Genomic DNA, 15094 nt, shown 5'->3' on the forward strand with positions numbered 1-15094 from the left:
TATTATGCATATTAATATGTTCAAATTCACACATTACCTGGAAATCTTTCTTAACATGTATGTAACCATCGAGTCGTCTCGTGTCCTTCCCATGCGCAGCGATGCTTTTATCAAATGATTAAATTAGCTCCAGTATGTCCTATTCCGAGAGGACTTTCCGCTGTAAAGAAAGGCAAAAGAACGGGTTGCTTATATTTTAAAATTAATTACTACAATTAGAACTATATCGGGAGTCAGTCCGTTACCATTCTGTCCACCGGATCACCAAGTCCTAACAAAGAAAATATAATAAGAGGGTTGTATCTTTCTTTTTTTCGTGTGTGTGTGTGTGTGTGTGTGTGTGTGTGAGAGAGAGAGAGAGAGAGAGAGAGAGAGAGAGATTCATTCATATCTTCATTTCCTCCGCATTGCGAAGAGTACAATCAGCCATACAAAATGAATCAAAACAAAGGAAATCTTAGCTGCTTGAGAAAAGAAACTATAAACTATAAAGTACAAAAATACACTCGTTAATATGATTGTGTGAAAGCTAAGCATCAATCACAGAAGTAGGCGAGAACATTTTAGGCGTATAAGCAAATATGAATAGTCGATTCCTTATTGTACACCCTACGGATGTAAAATGAGCTAACAGACTGGATTTCAAAAGATGACATCATATCGTTAAGCATACATTTTAAATGAGTAATATGTAAAGAACACATTTAATAACATGATGGTGCCCTGTCAAACATTTCTTGCGTACTTTCTCCAAATTTCTGGAGTCTAAGATAAGTACAGGAGACGACTGGATGAAATGATTAGGTCAAACATTTTGTCCTAGCAAGGAATATTTGACTAGATTGATTTTTTCTTTCTTTTTAGTTTGTGTGATATATATATATATATATATATATATATATATATATATATATATATATATATATATATATATATATATATAACAAGAGACAAAGAAGAAACCTTTCACAACCATCTTGCTCCAAACGAATTAAGAAGAATTGCGAAGAAATTACTAAATTATACTTCAGTTATTCTGTTTGACAAGCTATTTACTTTACAAATTTGGTAAACACCTAGAAGTTATATTAATTTGTTCCAGTAAATTTTGCCCTTGTTTTCTATTGTTGCTCGTTAACAACTTTAACGCAAACAGCTGACATCATTGAATCAGATATGTCTACAGTCGCACAGGCAGATCGAGGTCTAATGAGTACACTCTACTGGAGATTTCAGGCGAACAACGCAGACCCAGATCTGCCGATGAATTCCACTATAGTCTACGACTAGTATTAGCATAAAGCAGAATTAAAAGCCTCCACCATTACACGTGTTACATAAAGATTCGTTCCTTTACAGGCACTGTCCAGGAAGAGATTGTGAGAATTGGAGGGTTGGAAGCTCTCTTCTCTACAATGCGACGATTAGAAGATAACGTCAACATCCAGGCAAATGGCTGCCGGGCCATAGGAAATGTGGCTGTAAATAGTAAGCTAATATTTTGTCAACATGATAGCAAATCAACTGCTAGGATATATTTCGAAATCTTGAACTAGAATGTAACTGGAATAATTAATTTTTCTTCGTTCGTGTGTGGGTCTGTCTGTGTGCATTTCAACGTCACTGCATGTCACCAGGATGCCAAAGTTTGGTGGAGAAAGTTTATAGCTCTGAGACTTTGCCAAATCATTGTCTTTATCATCATCGAATATATTTATAATGACTATAGTTTATACATATCTGACCCCTCCCCCAAAGAACCGTCTAAAAATTCCGTAGAATGAAATTCCAAAGATTATTTCTGGCTAAACCCAAATGCACTGACAGTATAATAAAATCAATTGCAAAAATATATTACTGTCGTTGAAGAAACGGGGATCCAAATGAACATATGCGTTGATGCAGGTTACTTGAAAATAAATATTGAATTTTGCAAGATACGATTTTATACTCAAATAATTTGTATGAAGTTTTCTTTTCTTTTTGTATCAGCGGAATTGCGAACAAGTCTGGTGACAGCGGGTGCCCCTGACGTAGTCGTTCTGGCAATGCTTAATCTCGACAGGACACTGATCATACAGGAATATGGTTGTATCGCCCTGACCAATGTTTCTGCAGATGGTACAATACTTTTCAGATTATTTTAAAAAATAATTTCAATGTTTAAAAATATTTCCTAAAATTATATTATGTCTTTTATACTGGTACGTCTAATTAATTTTTGATAACTTTTTTAGTTTGAAAAAAATTTATCATTTTCATAAAGAAAACAACCAATTTGGCAAGCATTTTATATCTTACCATACTGTTTGATTATGTCTTTTATTTAATTTTATTTGCAAATGACAAAAATATCATCGCCAACGGAGATGACAAATGCCATGCTAGACTAGAACATACATAATATTAATTATGAATGACTTGATTAGATCATATCGTGGAATAATAGGCATGAAAATAAAATGACATTATAAATATTATAGATGTTTTTTTATAAAGTAAAACCTTCTCGTACCTCAGAGCAGAACTTTTGAAATAATACTCTGTTAATTAATTAAAAGATATTTTGTCATTAAATTTATACCTACGTTTTAATGTATTGCAGATACTGGAAACAAGGTTCGTGTTCTCAAATGCGGAGCGGTTCCAGCCATATTAAATGCCATGAAGATTTTCCCCAATGAGGAAAATCTGCAGTTGTGTGCACTGAGGACATTAAATAACCTCATGGAGTTAGGTAGTGTCCTCTCCTCTCTCTCTCTCTCTCTCTCACACACACACACACACACACATTCACTCTCTTTCTCTCTGTCTCACTATCTATGTCTCTCTCTCTCTCCACTGTGTGAATATTTGCACAAATTGCCGAATCCGCAGTAATTCTGTGAAATCTTTACAAAAAAGGCATTTTGTGGGTATCTCTGAAAATATTAACGGAATGCATTTGGTGGGAGGCGAGCGGAAACACTTATGTGTTTCATGTTAAAGCAAATTTTTGTAAACGAAATTATATCTATTATATAGAACGAAAGTGTGATTGAATCAAATCGACATAAAAGGAGTACATGTATTTCAACAAATTATGTCCCTACTTTAGATTCTTTCACCCCTTTATTTGACTTTTGGAGAATTTTTTTTTCTTTCTGATATATATGTATATATATATATATATATATATATATATATATATATATATATATATATATATATATATATATATATATATATATATATATATATATATATATATATATATATATATGCTTGTCTCCCCTTAGTTTCATTTTAACATTGATGGCCTTTCATCAGACAAAAGCCATTAGAAACGTCAGCCCAAAATGGATTCGATTTCTTCTTATTCAGATAACGCATGTTGGAGTTTAGTTGACGAGGAGGGAGTGACTGTGGTAAAGACAGTAATTTCATCTTTTTCATCCTCGATGGATATACAATACTTTGGATGCCAACTCCTTGCTCAGCTCCCAAGAAAAGGTAAGTCCTGAATACTGTACATGATAAGACTAAATTCAATTACGCACTACCTGATTTCGTTAAGCAGACTTTCAGGTGGCAGCGCCAACTGGAACATTGCGGGGCCATTTCCGTCGAGATATAACCTCGCACATGGTTCCAGTTGATGGGTTGTGTGATTCACCTATGGTGGAGTGCACCAGATATTTTACGATAGAAAAGGATGACAATGTTGGAGTTTTGTCGCTGTCCCCTTCCTCTGCCATATTGTGTCATATGATCGAACGTAGTTCCAAATGTAGTTCTAAATGACCGCGAATTACATCCGCGGTTCCTTTCTAGAGTGGGCAGAAACGGTCAAGGGTGTTCCATTTGGTGGCTGAGTGAGATCTTCAAACGAAATAGTTAGGTCCAAATTTAATGGAGTCACGCAAGAGACTGTTTGAACAAAACTATCATTGGTCTAAATCAATCATTTTTATGAATTCGATCTTGAGAACGGGATCCTAAAATATAAAGCCTATTTAAGGACTCTGGTTTTCGTTAAAAATCGTTAAATACGTCTTTTCGTAAAAAGTGACGATTGTAAAACCCAGCAAATTGCTTTTGTTGTCAACTTTGTGAAAATAAAATTACTTACATAATCTTGTACATTTATATCCATGTCAGTAAATTTCAATCATGACACCGCATACGGTTAAAACAATGTTAAAACAAGCTTTTAGAAGAAATTTCCGATTTTAAAATGCAGTAGTATATATTGGTAAAATTCCTATGCGTAATTTGCGCATATTATGTAATACATTTCCTTTTCAATTGATCGATGATAACAATGTGTCTAAACCTTCTCACTTTTAATTTGTTTTAATCATTAGCTAACAATATATGGCTTGCTTTTACTATAGGGGTTCCAAACGCTGTTCTAGATGAGACTGAGAAAACGTTGTTACATCGGAAAGACATGTGTAGTACTGATGCTGGCATTGCTCACAGTCTATGTTCATTTTACCAGAACCTTTTAATCAAGGGTAAGCCAATTCATTTTAAATTTCTATGTTCTTACTCATAGTCTGTATTATTGACGGCATACTGATAATGCAATTTGTGTCATCATGTTATATACGTGTACTGTAGACGGCATACTTATAATTCATTCTTCATCATCATGTTAAACACCTGAATTATAGACGGCATACTAATAATGCATCTTGTGTCATCATGTTAAACAACTGAATTATAGACGGCATACTTATAATGCATCTTGCACCATCATGTTAAACACCTGAATTATAGACGGCATACTTATAATGCATCTTGTGTCATCATCTTGAACACCCTAAATACAGACGGCATACGTATAGTGCATTTTGCGTCATCATGTTAAACACATGAATTATAGACGGAGAGGCGGCGCTAGGAGTATGCGGGGCCTAGGGCCGTCCATGACCGCGCGGGGCCAGAGTATCGGTATCTCGATTGGTATGCTACTGCAAACACTGATTATGTCTAGACTAGATCAACTTTCGCGATTTGGCGCACGAATTTAGTTTTTTCATTATTCTTTAAAAAAAATCATATTTGTGGACAACGGTTTTTTAAAAATATCAACATGTCGACAATGCCTTTGCCCTAATAAATTGATTGTTATTGTCATTTTTCAAATAACATGAAGACACAAATTAAGAAAAATAATTTGCTTAATTGTAAGTGTACTCTGAACGTTGACGTCTTAGTCATAACTGTATCAGCGTTTCCAATTTTCCGGGAAATATAGCTTGACAAACTCATAAGTACGACCTTAGGCATGAAGCGCGGGGCCCCCTTAAGAGCGGGGCCTGGGACGGTCGCCCCACTTGCCACCCCCAAACGCCGTTCATGATAGACGGCATACTTATAATGCATTTTGCGTCATCTTAAACACTTTAATATTAATGCGTTTTGTGTCATCATCTTAAACACCTGAATTTAAACGGCATAAGTATAATGCATTTTGCGTCATCATCTTAAACACCTGAATTTAAACGGCATAAGTATAATGCATTTTGTGTCATCTTAAACACCTTAATATTAGACGGCCTACTTATAATACATTTTGCGTCATCATCTTAAATACCTGAATTATATACGGCATAAGTATAATGCATTTTGTGTCATCTTAAACACCTGAATTATATACGGCATAAGTATAATGCATTTTGTGTCATCTTAAACACCTGAATTATATACGGCATACTTATGATGTATTTTGTTTCATGATCTTAAACAAATGAAGTTTGGTTCTGGAGTGAAGTTTGCAAGCGTAAATGCTTGCAATTCTTTTCGTTGTGATTCACAATTCAATAGATTTCATGTTTTGGGGAGAAGCAGTCCCATTTGTATTTCTAGACAAATTCGTGAACCTTGACATGGTTCATAGTTGTTCAAATCTATCATATGAAAATGGAATGTTTTGTTGGTAATTTAGATGAATCAGTTTCTTGTGGCACCGAATAATCAGGGATGTCAATAAAGTAAACAAGTAATATTATTATGACCTCATGTAAAGGAGATAGTAATTTTGTACTCGAACATAGTCTCAAGCAGAAAAAGTATTGCAACCGGTGTGATGAAATAAAAAAGGACAAATGTAGAAAATACAATTTTCTCAATGGCGGCTGTGAGGCGTGCAAAATTAAAGTGTTTTCAGTTCGATAAAGAAGCCAAACCACGATAACAGTTGCTTTATTCTATTCTAATTAATTATAAAAGTATAATGTAGAATTTAATGATAACATTATGAATCGCAATGCAATTATCACTTCTTAGTTTGAAGTACGTGCATGTTTATTGCATTTCTAAAAATATCACAGGAAGTAGTACAGCGAAGACCTTCACGCAAGACGCATTTTCTACAGTGATAAACATAATGGAAAAGTTCCATGTAGACCATGAAATACAGATATGTGGCTGTAAAATTGTGGCCCTGTTAACAGCCGGTAACTATCACATTATGCATCGTATATTTAGTTAGTTTCGTACAACACTGGAATACTCAATCTTTATTTTCATCGGCGAAGAGGCGCCTAACATAAACTCCTGGAGAGACATGAAAGTAATCTCATTTTAACCAGGACAGTAAAGTAATCACATTTTAACGAAGACTAAAGGGTAATCACACTTTAACTAAGGCATTAAAGTAATCATATTTTAACAAAGGCATTAAAGTAAAGACATTTTAACATAGACGGAAAGGTGATCATATTTTAACCAAGACCGTAATTACATTTTAACCAATACAGTAATTACATTTTAACCAAGACAGTAATTACATTTTAACCAAGACAGTAATTACAGTTTGACCAAGACAGTAATTACATTTTTAACAAGACAGTAATCACATTTTAACCAGGAAGGTAATCATATTTTAACCAAGACAGTAATTACATTTTAACCAAGACAGTAATCACATTTTAACCAAGACAGTAATCACATTTTGACCATGAAGGTAATCATATTTTAACCAAGACAGTAATTACATTTTAACCAAGACAGTAATTACATTTTAACCAAGACAGTAATCACATTTTAACCAAGACAGTAATCATATTTTAAACAAGACAGTAATTACATTTTAACCAAGACAGTAATTACATTTTAATCAAGACAGTAATTACATTTTGACTAAGAAGGTAATCACATTTTAACCAAGACAGTAATCATATTTTAAACAAGACAGTAATTACATTTTAACCAAGACAGTAATTACATTTTAATCAAGACAGTAATTACATTTTGACTAAGAAGGTAATCACATTTTAACCAAGAAAGTAATCACATTTCAACCAAGATAGTAAAGTAATTACATTTTAACCAAGACAGTAATCACATTTTGACCAGGAAGGTAGTAATCACATTTCAACCAAGATAGTAAAGTAATTACATTTTAACCAAGACAGTAATCACATTTTGACCAGGAAGGTAGTCATATTTTAACCAAGAAAGTAATCACATTTCAACCAAGACAGTAAAGTAATCACATTTTAACCAAGAAAGTAATCACATTTTAACCAAGACAGTAAAGTAATCACATTTTAACTAAGACATTTACACATATTGTGTACATAGTTTCACAAATATTGTTTCATATACTGTTCAAGTGAAGAGGACATATTTTTTAATTGAAATCTTTTAGTGCCAATTACCTTGATATACCCTACAAAAATATTAATGAATTCGTATTTTTACAGTCAATTAATTTCACAGTAAACCCCCGTTTTTATATAAACATTTTTTTTAAGTCAAACTATTTTTTAAATCTAAGGAGAAATGTTTTCTATACTATAAAGTAAGCAATAATTTTATGACTGTACTTCATGAAATGTATTGATGTTATAAATTTCACTTTAAATTTATAATAGAAGTCTTTATATTCTCTTTATTCTTGCTGACAAAGGCTCAGAAAAATGGCAACAGCTTGTGAACCGGCGGGTGCTGCAAGTGGTTTTAAAGGTCATGACTTCATTAGTTTCGGATTTAGATCTACAAATCGTTGCCTGTGGGACACTGGCTTGTCTTTCTGAAGATGGTATACATGATAGCTTGTAAAATATTAAAACTCATTGCACAATGATCCTTAACTACTTTCTAGAATAAATTATGCTTAACTATCATCAATAGCTCAGATTTTGTATAATGTGCCCATTAAATTGAAGACATAAAAACACATTAAAATCCACATATTCCCGCACTTGCCGGCTCTGGCGATCGAACCCGGGGCCATAGAGGTGCGGAACTAGTGTGTTACCACGACAGTAGTAATTTCATCAATTCTAAGCCTTACGATCTTAAGTTATTTAGATAATATACATGAATTGTAAAAGCTAGTCCTCCGGCTAGAAACTTCAACGTGAATTTCTATTATCTGATATTACGACTACCATTTATCAGGCTTAATTGTCGAAACAATGTATGTTTTCGTATATCTCGGCCGTGTGTGTATCTGTAGCCACATATTTTGTGTTTGTTCCAAATCCTTCTGGCCAAGTGAACCCTTTAAATCTTGCCAAATCTACGTTCAACAACCGATATCGTCCTGGGTGTTGAATGAATGGTGCGGTACTGCATACAAGTATCATTTTTATCATTCCAGAATCAAAGTTAGCACTACTTACCGAACTTGGCATGTTGCATACCGTTTTAATGGCGATGGAGTACCACAGAAAGGAATATCAATTGAACGTTCTCGCACTTATCGTAGTAGAAAACCTTTGTGAAGTGGGTGAGTATATTTAAAGCCTGTTTTAAATCCACTCTCTCCATGAAAATCAATCCTTGGCTGTATTTTCCATACTTTAATTGCTCGAGTTTATTTCTGTAACTTTTATTGCAATGAAAATAAATGTACCCTTTGATTTAACGTGAATCTTAGGCATATTGTCCTATCTAGGGCCGCGGAAAGGGTAGGACAACTTAGTAAAAATTCCTGGGACCCACAACGGTCAGTGGGTCCAACGCTGTAACAGTCTGTAATTCATAGGGGCCTACTGGAAAATTTTTCTTAGGGCCCGCACATCCTGTCCGCGGCCTTGGTATATTACTATATTTCTAAACAGCTTTTGGAGAAAATGCATTTGTTTAAGTATTCACTGAAAACTTAATTAATGTTTACGTCCGTTCAGTTGGTGGTTTACGGCACAGCAACACTTCGTAGGTTATATAATACCGAAACAAGCAGAGTATAGTGCATTGCCCAAGAAAACACCAAGGTTATCATTCGGGCTCAGCCGATGGTGGGAATCAAAAAGGATTATCCTATAATCATGCATTTACCGCCCAACGCTACCTCTACTCAAAAAAAAAAAAAAAAAAACGAGAGAAAAAAAACTGGAAGATAACTGTTAATATAAAATTGTTTAGACAAATAGACGTATCCGTATTGAATGTATTTGTAAAAAGAAGCAAAATAAAGAGAACTTTTTCATGTTATTTATTCTCGTGCGTTATATGGGGCATGACAAATCAATAAAGTAAGTGGTCGCCATGTTTTTTAAAACCTCTTCTGTGCTTCAATATTTTCTGGGGATGTAGGTGGGAGGCGAGGCGAGAGTACCTTGCCATAAAATGATTTATAAACAAAACTCTTGAAATTAAACTTCCCCCAAAATTGACGTGCTTTAAGGTAATTTAATTCTTTTTCAAAGGTTTGGAGAATGCAGCCGACATAGGAAAGATTTCTGAGACTGTCTCATGCGTCATGAACACGTTTCCGACCGAAGAAGACATTCAGTTATCGGGTTGTCATATCCTATCATCCGTCGGAAAGCAAAAGGAAATGGGTAGGCTGTTTCCTTTGTCTATAAATAAATAGAAATGTAAGGTCACCACTACACCAATAGTTTTCTTTATTTTATTTGTATCATCTGTTATATCTATGGAGGGAGTATGTCCTTCCGTTCCATCCCGTCCGTCAGCCATTTTGTTTGAGCTCAGTATCCTTTAAAGGACTTTATAAATTAAAATCAAATTTGGGTTGATCCTTTGCATTAAAAATATTTATGTCAGGTTCGAGTTTTATCCTTTTTACGAAAATCAGTACAGAATTATGACTCATATTAGACTTTAAACACTGTCCTTTAATCTTCTCTCAATAACGTTAGAATTATGTGTTGAAACCAAATTTTGGATGAGGCTTTCCACTAAGAAGACCCAAGTCGGGTATGATTTGTATCGTTTTCCTGCGAAACGTTTTAGAGTTATGGTCCCTGTTTGACGTAACACTTTGCCTTTCAATTTCCGCTCAAAAAAATAAAATAAAAATAAAAAAATAAAAAAAAAATAAATAAAAAAGATTAGAAGGACTTTATGGATTGAAGCCACATTTTGGTGTGAGGCTTTACCGCAAAAGATAAGAAATGTTTGCTTTTTTTAAACCTCTCTCCTGTATATTTTTATGGAGTTATTGCCCCTATTTGACTTCGAACATGGTCACTTAATTGCATCATTGTTGCAAGTGCATCTGTGTCGCATTGATACATTAATAATTTTTCATACATTTAAGAACTCAAAAGACTATTAGTCTGCTCTGCATTCATGACATTTCAGCGATTACGTGCGGAAATAAACTAGTAGTTTTGTATGTTTTGTAAACAAGATTGAAGATTACAGTAAAGGGAGACCAGTTTCATGTATGCACTTTGAATTTTTCTTAGGATTCGAATAGCCACATTGCTGAGGCTACTGAAATTTTGTTTAGCATGTGACGTCTGACTAATTGTAAAGGGAAGTTATCGTGTAAAGAATGTGTTGATTGACCTTTGAATTCATGTTGCCGCTGTTGTTGTTGTTGTTGTTGTTATTATTATTATTATTATTATTATTATTAAAATTATTATTAGTAGTATTGTTGTTGTTGTTGTTAGTAGTAGTAGTAGTAGTAGTAGTATGTGAACTATTCTTTGTCATTATTTACTACATAATATGTACAGGTACTCTTTACTCTTTCAGTATTAGACTTTGGTTCAAGCAGCTTGTATGTATTTTAATTTCTTCCTATTTAAAGCAATAGTGACATACCCCCGCCTCCCCCCCCCCCCCCGAAAAAATAAATTGTAGCTGAGAAATGAACCCCGATGTTTAGATCTTTAGTTGTTCCTATAGTTCAGAATTCACAAACATATAAGCATACAAAGAGACAGACAAACCAGGGAAGAGTTTGGCGCATGTTAGATACAAGTACATGTTCGAAACAGAAAATAGTCGACTGATACAGCATTGGTAAGATTCTTTGGTGTGAGTGAATGCTAAAAAGATGGGGTCTCTTGCGTTTCAGGAAAAAAACATTCAAGCGTGTCAGACCAGTGTGTTCCCTTACTACAAAGAATACTAAGACGAGGCAGTGCCGATCAAGAATTACTCGAAGCAGCCTCTCTTGCCCTTAAGGAAATCATGAAAGGTAAGGAACATCTGTTTTACGACTAACTCTGGGTATTTTGGTAATCTTACCGTATTTCCAGGATAGAACGTAAACCAAACCGCAAACAGCGTCGACCCAGATATGCGTTAGTATAATGTGCCCGCAGTTAAAGATCTACGATGTTTGTGCAAAAATCCAAAACGGAAACGAACAGCGTAGGCTTTGATCCTATTGCGTACTAAGCATTGACATATATGGGTCTACGATGTTCGAATGCTATGCTTCTGAAATTACGATTGATCTGAAGCAGGAAAAGGGGATAACCCTGACACTTCTTCTGAACACACTCCGTACGCTCACACAGCCATTGTAAGTCACAGCCGTGAAGCTCTTTTCACCACTAGACCAGCTAAACCCCAGTACATCGTCTCCAATCCATAATCAGAGGAATTTATAAAAATTGACAAAAATTACCCGAAAATCCATTCATTCCAGACTAACTGGAAAAGCTTTTGCGACGCGCATTCACGCACAGTATGACTCTTAAGTAGACCAAAACGACAATTCTTGTTTAAACTGATGTCGAGCGTGCAGCTATTGTCGATGGGCTGTGCTATGTGCGCATTAATATTGCATTGTGTATGGATGAATCTACGGTTGTGCATTTATTTTGGAATACGGCATACATTCAATTACTTTTTTTTCTCGTAGTGTATTTGTTTAATTAAGCCTTAGGTACAATAAGAAAATAAATATATAACAAAAGGGTTACTGCATTTGTATGGAAAATAGGAAATCGTTTTCTCAAATGAATACTTCACCCCCAAAGGTCGTGCAGTATTTGTCAGGAAAAAACTCGTTCATATCTTCCCATTTAAATGCAGTAACCTATAAATAAAAAGTTTTTGATCAGTATCAAGTGACATGTTATATCCAGAAAGTTCGATCGATTCATAATAATTGGAATTATATACTAATAGTTTAATGTTTTATGCGTAATATGACGCAATTTTACCCAATGTACATGCTTGTTATATTTGTTGTTATATATACATCGGTTCGTTCTGGGTCTGCTGATTTTTCGCGATACTGACTTGGACAAAGTGTATCGGCATATATGTAGTATATTGTAACGCCATGATTTATTTTTGACGTCAGCGCGCGTACTACCATATCGCCACTGTGCTCAGTCATGAAAGTAAAGAATGTCGTTATTTTATCCCGTGTATTGTAAATTATCTCCACATTTTTACAGTTAAGCTATTGTAAGGAGCATGTCCTTTTGGTGTATTTTGACGAATACTATACATTTTTCCAATATTTTCAGTGCCTTGTGCGGATGAGGAGATAACGGATGAACAAACAGATAAGTCGTTTCTGGAGACTGAGCTGTTCATACCATGAAAAGCATGCTTTCCAGCTCAAAAGAACGTTGACAGCAGCAAGTTTTAAAGATTGTTTTACTTACATGGACAAACTTACTCAGTCTTGTCTTCAGATGCAATATGCACTTGTTAATAAAGGAGACTGTAATACAACAGTGCACTCCGATGTCGCCCCTGGTGGATAAATAGTTAAATATATATCAAAACACAAGACAGCGAATCAACGGTATATGATGATTCACATAAAAAGATGTCAATTGTACCGTGTGAATGAGAAGAATGCATAGGTATTTATTTAAGAAAATTACATCCTGATTCCACTGACAATTGACAGGTCCAAATTTTTTAGGTGCTTTCTTATACTGTATATCGGCTTTAGCGTTAAGTATTTACTTTTTTGTGTTGTTCCTCTGACGAAGAACACGATCAGCCTAAAACGTTTATAAACTGACTTGTAAATGTGGCGTTATCAATTTCATCGTTTTTGTTCAATTTAAATTTATATTTTAATTTAGATATATGGACCATGAAGTCTAAACTAAGGAGTTCTTATATGCATATATTACAGGTTTATCTATATTTGACTAGTTAAATCTCTTGGGATAACTTTTATGTACAAGAGGATAGGATATTAAAATATAAAATATGATGATATTTTTTATATTAGTAGACTTGCAAATATACAAAAGCTTACTTTAATATTGTATTCATGTTGTTCTCTTGTTGATGTCGAGAATATTCTTTAATGCTCAGTTCATCAGCACATAATCATTTGTCTAAAATTAAATTTCATTCATAATTTTCATACATCAAGAAAACTGCATAGTCTTACATAGTCGAATGGCCGAACAGGACTAGAATTCAGACTCATTATCTTCAAGGTAATTTAGTGGTCGTTCATATTACAATGACCACACTTTGACTGTACTTCAGTCATCATCGTCAAGGTAACTGTGTGTTCGTACACGTTCGAATGACCACACATACCTGTAATTCAGACATCATCATCAAGGTAATTGCGTGATCGTACAAGTTCGAATGACAACATATAACTGTAATTCAGACATCAAGGTAACTGCGTGTTCGTATAAGTTCGAATGACCACATATAACTGTACTTCAGTCATCATTATCAAGGTAATTGCGTGATCGTACAAGTTCGAATGACCACATATAACTGTATTTCAGACAATATCAAGGTAATTGCGTGATCGTACAAGTTCGAATGACCACATATAACTGTAATTCAGACAACATCAAGGTAACTGCGTGTTCGTACAAGTTCGAATGACCATATATAACTGTAATTCAAACAACATCGTCAATGTAACTGCGTGTTCGTACATGTTTGAATGACCACACCTAACTGTAATTCAGACACTATCGTCAAGGTAACTGTGTGGTCGTTCATGTTTGATTGATAGCACATGACTGTAACTCAGACATTATCAGCAAGGTAATTGCGGGGTCGTTTATGTTCAAATGACCACACATAACTGTGATTCAGACATCATCATCAAGGTAATTGCTCGGTATAAAACGCACTGGTCATCAGTCTAATTCACTGCATAATATATTGTAAATATTTTTTTAATTATAGATAACGCTGGCATCTGTACGCCAAAGATGTATTTTTGCATTTTTAGAATATATTAGGATAACGTTTACCATCAGGCAATATAATGAAACCTGCCCTTACGAATACCCCAATAGAAGGACAATTAATTTCACATATATATTTCAAATGTACATAAGGTAGCCTGTCAAACAAAAGATTGAGTTGATTGGTCTTTTTGCGTGATATTCATCGACTGGTTTCATTATGTCTGATCTGAAGACGCAAGCGTCCAGGTGACGCTAAGTTTCATGTATTGCTATCACTTATTTTCATATATGTTTTTAACCATTTCGTTATGTTTTATCTGTATATATATATATATATATATATATATATATATATATATATATATATATATATATATATATATATATATATATATATATATATATATATATATATATATATATGCATACATACAGACATACATGCATACATGTGGTGAGTGTGTGTTTACATTTTATTTCGCATATGACACTGTTTCTGTTATGAAGCAAGTATGGACGTTTTCTACAATTAAAATTTGTGGATTGGATAATTATTGATATTGAGACGAATTCTGATCTTCTGTTGAAATTGTGTTTGTTGGAAAATTGATATTGCTTAAAATAACATTTCACATCTGAGATTATGGCAAAATAAATAAAGATGATTTTATACTTTTTCTTGGTTTCTGAGTGGTTTGTGTCCTGTCGGCATACTTAACACAAATCTATATCGTAGAAAGGCG

The 15094-nt window shown here is 34.2% G+C and overlaps 1 protein-coding gene across 2 annotated transcripts in view; it reads left to right on the plus strand.

The window, feature by feature from the left end:
- LOC149793358 (uncharacterized) overlaps positions 1 to 14636 on the plus strand; it is a 35719-nt gene extending 21083 nt beyond the window's left edge. For both annotated transcript variants that reach the window (XM_089966360.1, XM_089966361.1), the window contains 11 exons: positions 1360 to 1488; positions 1993 to 2121; positions 2606 to 2737; positions 3364 to 3492; positions 4377 to 4499; positions 6321 to 6446; positions 7904 to 8035; positions 8600 to 8728; positions 9651 to 9785; positions 11279 to 11401; positions 12690 to 14636. In XM_089966360.1, the coding sequence (XP_089822486.1) occupies positions 1360 to 1488; positions 1993 to 2121; positions 2606 to 2737; positions 3364 to 3492; positions 4377 to 4499; positions 6321 to 6446; positions 7904 to 8035; positions 8600 to 8728; positions 9651 to 9785; positions 11279 to 11401; positions 12690 to 12766 (1364 nt within the window). In that variant the 3' untranslated portion in view covers positions 12767 to 14636. The remainder of the gene's footprint in view (positions 1 to 1359; positions 1489 to 1992; positions 2122 to 2605; positions 2738 to 3363; positions 3493 to 4376; positions 4500 to 6320; positions 6447 to 7903; positions 8036 to 8599; positions 8729 to 9650; positions 9786 to 11278; positions 11402 to 12689) is intronic.
- The last annotated feature ends 458 nt before the right edge of the window (positions 14637 to 15094 follow it).

The sequence above is a fragment of the Sinohyriopsis cumingii genome, chromosome 8 (genome assembly GCF_028554795.1).
Source record: "Sinohyriopsis cumingii isolate HCF-2022 chromosome 8, ASM2855479v2, whole genome shotgun sequence".
Lineage (NCBI taxonomy): Eukaryota > Metazoa > Mollusca > Bivalvia > Unionida > Unionidae > Sinohyriopsis > Sinohyriopsis cumingii.